This window comes from Hydra vulgaris, chromosome 01 (assembly GCF_038396675.1).
Source record: "Hydra vulgaris chromosome 01, alternate assembly HydraT2T_AEP".
Classification (NCBI taxonomy): domain Eukaryota; kingdom Metazoa; phylum Cnidaria; class Hydrozoa; order Anthoathecata; family Hydridae; genus Hydra; species Hydra vulgaris.
In genome coordinates this window covers 55,955,474-55,967,500 of record NC_088920.1, presented here as the reverse complement: position 1 = coordinate 55,967,500, position 12,027 = coordinate 55,955,474, and the positions used below count along the sequence as shown (strand labels likewise).

Here is a 12,027-nt window from a genome sequence, read left to right as displayed (position 1 = left end):
ACATAACAAATATAATAAATATAAATTATTTGGTATAGTAATGCAAAACATAATAAATATTAAAGTGTGTGCATAAACTAATTTATTTTTAATTAAGACGAGCAATTCACATTAGTTAAATATAAACAAAAAGAAATAATTGTGTTATAATTTATAACATTGTATTATTTATAAACATTGCTTTATATAACATGCTTATATTTAACCGAGAAGTAAAACCTTGTGCATTAATTAACTTCCCTTTTCTAATATATTTAAAAAATTAACGTAGTTTTCCTTCTCCAGCTAAGTTGTTCTTGGAACATCATTACAAGTTAAATCCCAAAGATTTTGGTTTTATCTTTTCTGGTTAATTCAAACTTAATTCACCATTTTGTTTAGACTGCTTTTGAACTATTTAAAAAAATTTTAAATTCATATAAAAACTGACAATGTTATAAATGATAAAACAATAAACAACATTATTTATATCGCCAGTCAAACCGGTCAGCTAATAATGTTGTAATTTAAATTAATTAATAAAGTAAAAATAAAAGGATTTATACACAAAATTTACATTACACATTAAAATACACATTATTTACATATTCTAATAATCCTGGTATTTAATAGAAAAGAAAATACATAATAATGCAAAAAAAATACAAATAAAATATCCCTGCTGAATCTAGTCGCTAACTAAATGCCGGCTTTAATGGTCACGTCAACAAAAAGACAAAAGCAACTTAACAGAACTAAAATTGAATAAAACATTTATCATAAAATAAAGTTTTTTAATACTTAATAAACATTTACCACACAATAAAGTGTTTTAATTTCAAACATTTTTATGCAAACTAAAGCCATTAAAAAGAAATTAAAAAAGATAGTTTTAGTTATCTTTTGAACATTAGTTATCTAATCTTTTATTAAGGTCTTGATATGATCTTGCAACCTTCTAAACATTCTTTTTATAATATTTTATGTAAATATTTTCGTTTTCAAATTTTTTTTTTTGTTTATTACTTTTCTCTTTATTTATTTATTGTAATACCGTTCATCATGCAAAAAAGTTTTTAAGAAAAAAGATAAAAAAAAAAAGGAAATTGAATAACTTTTTAATAAAAAAATTTCAAGATTTTTATATCAGAAAATGATGTGCTTTAATTTGTTTTTGAATCTTGTTAACTAGTTAGGATTGATACCATTATTGTTGTTATTATTTTTGTTGCTGTTTTTATTTTAATTGTTATACTATTTTAACTTTATAGTTACACCAGGATTCGTAAGCCTTTCATTGCCAGTGGTGCAGTTAGAGAACTTTTTCATTTACTTGAAGTGGAATTCCATTCCTTCTGGAACATGTCCTGTAACGTATAACATAGAATTTTTAAACAACACCAATCAGATAGTCAATCAGTTTTATGGGATTAATACAACATCATTTTCAACAGCTAACGATGCTAATGCAACTATTTTTAGATTATATGCTGTTTACAATGGTACACCAGGGCCTGCACTCAATCTAACCATACCTCCTCCACAATCAACTACTACTTCTATTACAACAACAACAGCAGTTAAAACAATCATTCCAAGTTCTAAGCCAGGTTATATTTTTAGTCTAATTTTTTTCGTTTTCTAATTTATTGTGTGACAGTTAAATATTAAATGTTTATTTCTATCATATGGTAATAACATAAAAGAGTCATGAGAGTCATGAAACACTAATACATAGTATTGTTAATAATCAAGTAATGTTGGTAATAAACAATTATTACCTCTTGCTTGTTAAACATACAAATCTGTTGAAAAATTATTTGAAAATATTGTTGTTTTTTAATGATTATATTAATAACATTATAAAAACAGAATATTTATACAAAATACTCTGTTTTTATAAGCTTAGGTTAGTTACAAAATCATGCTTTGTTTGATACTTTCAAACATTGTTGGAGAGTTATCTTATTTATGGTGTTTAGGAGGACTATGTTTTATATCATGATTTGTTAGGAGGACTATGTTTTATATCATTATTTGTTAGGCCCCTCTGTATTAAAATAATGATTAGTAGCACTTTATGTTGTTAAAATTTTGAAATATTTTTCCCTATTTTAATAGTGACATGTTCCATTTCAACGTAAGAAAGTTAAGATTCAATAACTAAATAATATTTGGTTACGTATTAGTGAAAAAATTTGACAGAAAATCTTTGACACTTATTGACAAAATTTAATAAAAAGTTAAATGAAAGTTATTTAATAATAAAAAGTTATAAACAATACTATAAAAATAATAACTATAAAATAATTAATACTGTTTAGTTACAAATTTCAATTCTAATTATGTTTTATATAACTTTTCAAAATAGTAATACCAAGAAAACATATAGGCATTGGGTCGACATTCGGCAGTAACACAAAGATGTTGTTTTTATATATTCTTGATAGGCGGCTGCTCATTAGCAGGACGTAAACAAACCCTTAAAATACCATTGGATCTTCATCCGCATTCGATCAAAAAAAGACGGCGATTTTTCATATATTTGATAAGCGGCTGCTTATCGGGAAATTTCATAAAAGTAAAATGTTGTAAATTAATTTTAAGGTTTAAAAAATTAAACAATAAATAATACTAGCCATCTTTTTTCGCATAATAACTATTTACCGTGGTTTATGAAACTTTTTAGTCTTTGAAGTAAAGCATTAAACAAAATCTTTACAATAGGCCATGCAATACCGCTACCAAATAGAAAGACCAGAGTTTGATTTTTAGCAGAAATTTGGTTAGAAAGTGAATTTTGGCAGAAAGTGAGTTATCTGAGATAATAAGAAAAGCATATCTTTAATGCAATATGCCTCTAAAATCTTGTGTTACTTCATGCTCGTCTAACAATGACAATAAGAATAAAAAAACGTCTCCGTTTATCATTTACTTAATTACAAAGATCAACATTTGCAATGGATAACTGCAATTCTAAGAGATATTATCACTGCTTCCAAATATACTGTGGTATGCTCTAAACCAGGTCTTTATAAACTTTTTTAATTCACAACCACATTTTGATTGGAAGTTTTTTAGCAACCCAAGTTAAGTATAAAACAAAAATATTAAATGTTTTGTGATTTTTTATTGATTAGGTAACAGCATACCAACATATGAATAAATATACACTTATGCTAGTTTGGGGCATAACAATACCATTTGGGGTTGTGACTCATAGTTTAAGAAGCTTTGCTCTAAACGTTGGCCTAAAATTGTTAATTTGAAAATGGTAAGAAACAACCATATGTACTAACAAAAATGTTTCATAACATAATTTTAATCGAATTCCCATAGCACCAGCTAAACCACGTAAAACAGCACAAACAAGTTTATCATTAAGAAACATCCACGAGGATAAAATTAATAGTTTTAATAATGCTGTTAACTTAGAATTTAGTGACAATATAATAAAGGTTGAAACTGAACAATTACCAATGTAATGATGACATTATCTTACAATCAAAAGATTTTATTCAAGGAACTGGAGTGCCACTGTCAGGAACATTCTAGTTATCTAACATTTTAGTTTATATAATAATATATTTGATGCAGGCATGATAATATATTCTAGTTTTTATGATAATATATTCTACTTAATGGCATGAAAAACATTGCTTTTTATGTCATTAAGTAGAATGAAATATAAAGTTTTTATTACATGAAATTATATCAAAATAATAATAATAATAATAATAATAATAATATTAACATAGCAATCTTTGTTATTACAGTATTACTATTATTATACTTTCATAAATTAAAGACTTTTAATTTCATCATACCTTATGTTGTAACAATGCAGAGTTGTTATTTCAGACCTTGGCCTTAGCCTCAGCCTTGCCTTAAAGTCAAAAAATAGGGCCTTGGCCTTAAAACTGTTGGCCTTGGCCTTGATTGTTTGAGCTTTAGCCTTCCACCATTTCTTTAAGAATTCAGAGCTTTCTTTCGCGTAAATTTTATTATACTTGATTTTTAAACAAGAGTTGTTTTTGTTTACTTGAAAGCTTTAGAACATAAGTTTTTGTTTTATGTCACATTTTAAATTGCCGTTTTTGACCAGCCATTATAAAGCGATAATCAATGACATGGTTGATTAATAGGAATTTGTTGCATTTATGTCTTAATTCACATGATAAACCTTAATGTTTTTTATTAGTTAAAGCATTTCAAAATTTAAAAAAAAGATTTAAGCACATGATTTATTCTTAAAATTCAAAATAGAGTTTTAAATGTTTTTTGAAAAAGAATAGTTTATTATTATACTTAGTTATAATTTATTATAAAGTATTTTTTTAATTTATTTATATTGTTTTTATTCAACTTATCTAAATCTGTTTAAAAAAAGTTGTTAAAATCCATTTTTGAACCAACAAGCAGTAGTTTGACTTGATAGTTCGGTCACAAGAACAACACCAGAATTCACTTTGACACTTACTAAAAAAAGTGTTACATCTCAAAACATGTACCAAAAAACAAAATGTTTTTTGCAAATAATAAAAAAAAAATCATGTTTTACAATCAAGAACGAATTAGTCATTAAAATTTAATCAAAGTGTTTTTTTTTTTAAAAGTGCACACAATAAAGCAATATTTGAAAATTAGAAATATATATTAGACAAAAGTTTTTGTATTCCTGCAACGTCCACTCCTATCGAGCATATCTTTTGTCAGAGTGGATTGATAATGTTCCTTCATAGAGCTCGTATGTCTGATTTGTTGCTTAAAATTTTGATATTTCCTAAATGAATTGAAAATTTATAGGTTATATAGTGATAGTTAATGCTTTTAACTTATAGTAAATGCTAACAACTAATTTGAACATAATTTTAATTAAAAGAGTTGTTAGCATTGAGCAGAAAAAAAGACATAAAATTAAAGAAATAAAAAATTTATTTCGTTATTTTTATGTATTTTTGTTTTCGGCGTATAATACAAGGTGCTGGTGGAGCCTACTTTATTTCTGCTCAGCAAGCTGTTGAGGAAATTCATATTCACCATGAATTTTATGACTGCTCAGAGCATCATTCTTGTGATGGATAATTTTGACGGCTAAATGAAGAAGAGCGTAAGATTTTTGACTTACTAAATGACTTAACAGAGTCTATGAAAACAAGACAGCAAAATGGGGTGTGTTTATATTGCTTGACACATTGTTCCCAAAACCAAAATGAATAATGTTGAAGATACTTTTATTTATTACAAAATTTATAACAGTTATTTAAAACACTAAATAGGTGAGGCTTAAAACATCTTAGTGATAATAACATTTTACTTATAAACTAGATTTTTCTGTTAAGGTTTGTCAAAATTAGTATCTGAATATTATAATTTGATTAATCAAGTTTATTTTTATGTTCTTCCAAACATAAACATTTGTTACAGAATCTCATCTAATATACTTTTAAATAACTATACAAAACTGAGTACTCCGGGTTCTAAATAAGAACCTTCAAAAATTATTTTAAAGCTGCAATCAGAAAAAATAAAACTTATTTTTTTAATTGAGAAGAAAAAGAATATTATATACCTATTTTGTGTTTTTTATTTTCGGAATAACTAGTTTTTTAATCACCCTCCAGTTTTTCTGTATGGTTGCACGGTTGCAAGGTCTATTTAAAGATATCCTTGCTTTGAACCAGTTTCTGTCAGATCACCGGTTCTCATAAGAATATAAAACCGGCTCTCATCAGTTTAAAATTTATTTTTTAATTTACTTTCATATTTGAATGCTTTTTAAAAGTAAGAGCCAACATAAATTGAATTTATCAACTTTCATTTTTAATAATTAAATGCTATTTAAAAGGTTGATTTATTTTAGCAAAAATGAAGTTAATGATTTAAAACTAACGATTTGACAACAGTTAGTCAGCTCAATAACAATAGCAACCAGCAGCCGTATTCACATCTCTCCGTTAAACCCTACGAAAAGTTATTGGCTGGTTAAAAGTAAAACAGCAATTTTGTATCAAAATTCGTCATTTTAAAAAATGGTATCAGTATTTGATTTTATTCTGTGAGCAATGAAAAGCTGAAATTATGTACACTTAAATATTTTGAGGCAAGGACTCCAATAAAACAACTATAAGTATTTTAAAATAAATATAACCCCAGATATTTTGACTGTTATTGCAATTTTACTGGGGCAAGTTTAATTACAAAAATGCCGATGTAACACAATTTTTTTTTCAGGTGTCGTTCTAAATAGTTTAGTTAAAGTTGTTACGAAGAATTAGAGAAGGATCTAAAAATACATATAAATATATAGCTCAGTTTTTTTTTATATAGATATTGCATGGAAAATTTATATTGACTGATAAAATAGTCATTAATAAAGTTTTTTTGTGCAAAAATTATGATTTCAAAAAAAATAACTATATCCAGAAGATAAATACGCATGAAACGTGTATTTTAGGCTGAGCGTTTGCTAAAACTTATCCTACCATGCGTACGTATAACGTTTACCATCCACAACTCTTTTAAAACCATATGAGATTTGATTCAAGCTCAAATGAAAATAGCATGTTAACCAAAACATCACAAATACGATTTTAAAATAATTAAAGTCAATGCATAGCAAATTTATGCTTAGAGTATCTTCAGTGACTGATCCAGGGTTTTTTGGTGTTTGAGATAACTTCCTGAAATGAGTAAACAGCAAACATTTGTGTCTTTATACTTATATCAAATAATGAGGCTTTAGAAAAAATTGCAATGATTTGGATGGCTGGGAGCACAAACACCTCTTAACTTGATAAAAAACGCAAGGGACAACAAGTTGATAAAATATTTTTTGTACTATTTTCAACTAGACTGATATTCATTGATAAATTTCAAGCTTCATATTATTATCTCTCAGAGTTCAAAAATTATTACTATATAAAGTTTAAACCCCCTCAATTTGAGAGGGTTACAAATAATATTTTATCAAGTTGTTGCCCTTCACATTTCGGGTGGGAGTTAGGATGAAGTTAAAAGGCGTTTTAGCTCCCAGCCTCCAATCATCGCACTTTTTTTGCAAAGGCTTATTATTTGACATAAGTGTAAACAAATTTTTGGAGTTGACTACATGTCTGGAAGTTATCTCAAACACTAAAAAATCCTGGATCAGTCACTGAGGCAACCAGAAACAAATAAAAGAGCAAAGTGTACTGTTCAGAAGATAAAGATAATGTCAGGTAAAGACCAATAAGTTTAGGAAAAAGTACATAACGTTTACTCAAACGAGCCTAAGAATAAACAATTTAAAAAGGATAATTAAAAACGAGCTGCTAACAAAGAATAAAAAAATTGCATAAATAATTCAGCGCGGAGTAGAGAAAAGACAAAGCAAGGTCATTTCTAACAGTCTACCATTTGAAGTTGCCGCCACAACACCAAGATAAAAATGAAGAGGAATCATGCCTAGCCTGTTCCTGTTCATGTTAGTTTTGTTCTATCAATTATTTTTTTCTTTCTTTGTTACTTTTTTTATTACGATACGTTTTAAAGCTTAAAGTATTTATATATATATATTCTAAACTTCATTTTCATGTTTACAAAGTTTAAATAAAACATAGTTTTACAAGTTAGTTTTATAAATCCCTCTTACAAAAATATTAACACTTGTTTATGCATTTTTAAACTTATTTTATTTAAATAATTTTGTTTTTACTATTGTAAATATATAAAAAAAGCACTTATCTAGTGATAAATGAATGGAGAATAAATTTTTTTTTTAAAAACTTGATATTTTAATGACAAATATTTTATTTTAAATGCAGCAAATGTATCAACAATAGTTGGAATAGCTGTCGGAGTTTCTACAATTTTTGTTGGATTGTTAGTTGCTAGTTATTTTTTGGGTTATTACAGGTATTAAATTATTATTTTACAAGAAAAGTTAAATTTTGATAACAATTTAATATTTATTTAAAATGAAGAACTAAAAAAATATTTTCAATTTCTTTGTTTGTTTATTTGTTTATAATCAAGTTTTATTTACTTTAGGCATAAGAAACTGTCAAACAAAGTAAAAAAGGTAACTTAATTATTCAACTTTTTACCTTTACTCACATTTTGATAATTCCTATCACAAATAAATATGGAAATAGGACTTTTTTTATTATTAAAAAACTATATTGTAAAACAATTATAAAATTTAGAAAGAAAAAAAGTAAATGAATAGAAAAAACAGTAAAGTTATAATGTATCATAATATGATATATATATATATATATATATATATATATATATATATATATATATATATATATATATATATATATATATGTATATTATGTATATTATCTTTTAACAACTGCATTTAACAATTGTTAAATTCAATAAAAGTTGTTATAAAAGCATTTGGAGCACTTGCTTTAGAATCAAGTGGTCCAACGTAAGATGTTAGCTTTGTTCATGATTGCGACATTAATAAGAAAGTGGTTTCGTGGTGCTTTCTGACAAGGCCGTTTTTTCCGACTTTAACAACCAAAAACAAATCAAAATTAAAAGTTTTTTATCTAACAACATAAAAGTAAATTTGATAGTGTAATAACAGTTAAACTATTTGTATTTATTGATTAACTTTAGTTTCATTCATTATTGATTAACTTTAGTTCAATTATTCAGAGTTTTAATCCAAAATACTTGTCTTCGACACAAAAACATCTAAAATAAAGCCTATACCAGCTTTGAGGCAGCTTTTTTCTACATTCAGTGATTTACCTTTAAATTTAAACTAATAATGTCACTACTTTACCAAAAATATGGCGGATTTGCTTTTTTCTACATTCAGTGCTTTACCTTTAAATTTAAACTAATAATGTCACTACTTTACCAAAAATATGGCTGATTTGCACAATGTATTCCTCTTTCATATTTTATTATCGTTTTGATAAAATTGTTCATAAAATCTTATCTAAAATTATTCTTAAACTCAGATCATATTCTATTTTTTTATGTAAAGTTTCTTCATTTATATTGAAATAATAACCTCTAGGTATATTAAGAATGTATTTATTTTAAAATAAAAACAGGATAGTAATGTTTAAAAATTAAAAAAAAGCAGACAAACTGATGACAAGACATTTTGGAAGAATTTTGGAGGATAGCACGGTGAATAGGAACCGTAATAGACTTAAGCTTGCAATTGGCCCCCAAAAAATCAGAATACAACTTTATTCCATTTGTTTCTATATTTGCTACTATTTATTCCATTTTGTTTCTATATTTGTTTCTATATTGCTAAAATTATTTATAGCTCAACAAGTTTTACTTACATTTTTTAACTTTGGATCAATTTATGACGTTTTATGATCCCCATAGAACCCAAGTAAAATTTCTATCCCTAGATCATGCAATACCAATCATTGACGCTTTTACTGGTTTGTAATTGTTCATATCAACTAGCATTTATATTTGGTTACAAAATGCGTCATTGTTTACTATGTTGATGACTAAATTTGACTTTTTTGTACAATTTTTCAAAAAACGAGCATGCACTGTTTAGATACTTCTTCTACAGGTATTCACACAATACGTACGAAAATTTCATAAATCATATCACACATTTAAAAAAATTAGACTTTTAAGGTACAGGTAAATGAAGTTTTTTAATAATCCTAATATTTATAATTTTTTGCTATTATATACTAACAAGCATATTTAAGAAATTATCATTTTATTTGTTTAACTTTTGTATTTTCATATTTACATAAATTTGTATTTGAGTTGATTAAGCAACAAAGTTTTACGCAGTGGCCTTACTACTATTTTTTTATCAACTTTAACTTAAAGTTTGTTTAATTATTTATTTGAACTTTGCTAGATCTTTTTGATAAATGTTCTTTAAAGCCTGTTTTTGATTTTATCAAACAAACACCACAACGTTTTGTCTCCGATCCTCAGGGTGTAATTTTTGGAAATTATTAGACTTGAACAAAAGTCACAAACTTTTCTACAAGTCCAATGCTCCTTTTAGCACAATCTTCTGTGATACAAAGATGTTTGGTAAAAATCACAATTTTCTTGCAAAAGACTTTCAATTGTAAATCTTCTCTATTCTGTCAAGTTTTCAACAATGCTTTTGTTTGATTTACTAAACGCAAAACAACAAAAGTAAACCAGTTTTCACTGGTAAAAGGTCAGTAAAATTGGTTTCACATAAATTAGTATTTTTATCTACTAAATAGAATATGATTTATCTTTAATAATTTTAATAATGTTAAAAGTCTCGTGTTAAAAGTCAAAAATTCTTTTAAAAGAATCGGATTAGCAAAAGACCTAGCGGCATGGTTGGAAGTGACCAGGAACGAGATTTTAAGCTTTTTATGAGTTTTTTTTTTTTTTTAAGTTTTTATCTTAGTATTTTTTATGATTATTGAATGAGTTGAACTCATTAATAGTGAATATTCACGGAGACTACACTTTACAACACACCCTGATGCATAAAATAAAGCAATCATCAAACTCTAAAAATTAGAACTTGCTGGTCTTGATTTAAATAGGGGAGCATTCGTGAAGTATGTACAAAGTAAAAACACTGACTTAGAACCCACCTTTCCTCTGCGACACACCTGTATGGTTTCAACAACGAAAACCCCCTTCCTTTCTCTCTTTTTTTTCGTACGTACTCATTATTTATTACAAAATCAACCTTTCCCCCACCTTCCTAAAGCCATAAACTTTTTAAATCAAAGAAAAAAAATCAAATTAAATTTAAATTAACGAAGTTTAAATTTAATTTGATTTTTTTTCTTTAAGTTTAATTTCATATTACTTTGTTACATATTTACTCTGTACATCCTTTCTTAACATTGATTTTTTTAAATCGTAAAATCCAATAGTTTTTTTTAAAAACTGTTCTGGGAGAAATAGAGAACAAGAATTACCCTAACGTTTATACTCACTGATATCAACATCCCCTCCCCCTTGTACGCATTTGTACGTTTTTGGGTGACCACTCTTCTCCGCATATCTACGAACGTACTTTATTAAGGACCCCTTATTAGTTTCTTGTGATGTTTAAGCTATGTGATAAAAAGCCTCTGCCATAAGTCTACTTTCATAACAGGTGCCTGGTCAATGATTCCTAATCTTTTTTAGACGATCAGACCCTTTATTAATGCAGAAAGCTAACATTTGCATGTCTTTATACTTCATGGTGGTAAAACTTCAATTCTAAAACAAGTTGATATAGGTTTTTGCTTTTAAATACAGCTTTGGATCCAAGAACTAATTTAATTTATTTAAATTAGTTCTGGAAGATTGTTTTTTATCAATTTTTCTCAGTGTATAAAAAAGTTTTTCTATACACTGAGAGAAATTGTAGCCCCAATAAGACAACCTTGAGTGTTTTTTTTATAGAAAAGGATTTAGTTGGATCAAAGCGCAATTAGTACATTTTTTTAAAGCCATTGTATGATGTCTTGAGATTCATCCTCAGCAGAAATATATCCTGTATTGCTTACCATTAAAGTTAGATTTGAATACATTTATTCAAATCTGACTTTAATGGTAAGCAATACAGGATATATTTCTGATTATCATTATTATAAATTTATAAAAAAACTGGCAGTTATCAAAAAATAAAAATACACGACTATTTGCCATCTTAATACTGAAATAATTACCATAATAAAAAATAAAAGACATTGCGTTATATACATTGCATAACTTTATATAATTAAGTAATATTTGTTTACGACACTTCTACTGAGTTCTCATTTGTGCTGGTTGTTATTTATATACAAGAATGGCAACCAACTTGTCAGATAAACTTTATTTTGTGGCTCTAAGTACTTTTTGAAAATATATTAAACAAATTTACCGGTAAAAATGCATCAATCATTACTCAAAAATCTATGCTAAAAATACTACTTATGACATATGAACCATGATTTATCTCAAGTAACAGCTTCAAAATTGTCTTGCCTTAAAGTTAAAAAAAGAGTTTTGCTATGTCCTTTTGTGTTATATTTCCAAAACTCTAAAATCACTGATCTTATCTCCAACCGCTTATAA

At 26.5% G+C, this 12,027-nt stretch overlaps 1 protein-coding gene across 2 annotated transcripts in view; it reads left to right on the top strand.

Moving 5' to 3' along the window:
- LOC136075454 (uncharacterized) overlaps positions 1-12,027 on the top strand; it is a 78,826-nt gene that overhangs the window by 55,373 nt on the left and 11,426 nt on the right. For both annotated transcript variants that reach the window (XM_065788711.1, XM_065788710.1), the window contains exons 5-7: positions 1,251-1,589; positions 7,785-7,875; positions 8,011-8,041. In XM_065788711.1, the coding sequence (XP_065644783.1) occupies positions 1,251-1,589; positions 7,785-7,875; positions 8,011-8,041 (461 nt within the window). The remainder of the gene's footprint in view (positions 1-1,250; positions 1,590-7,784; positions 7,876-8,010; positions 8,042-12,027) is intronic.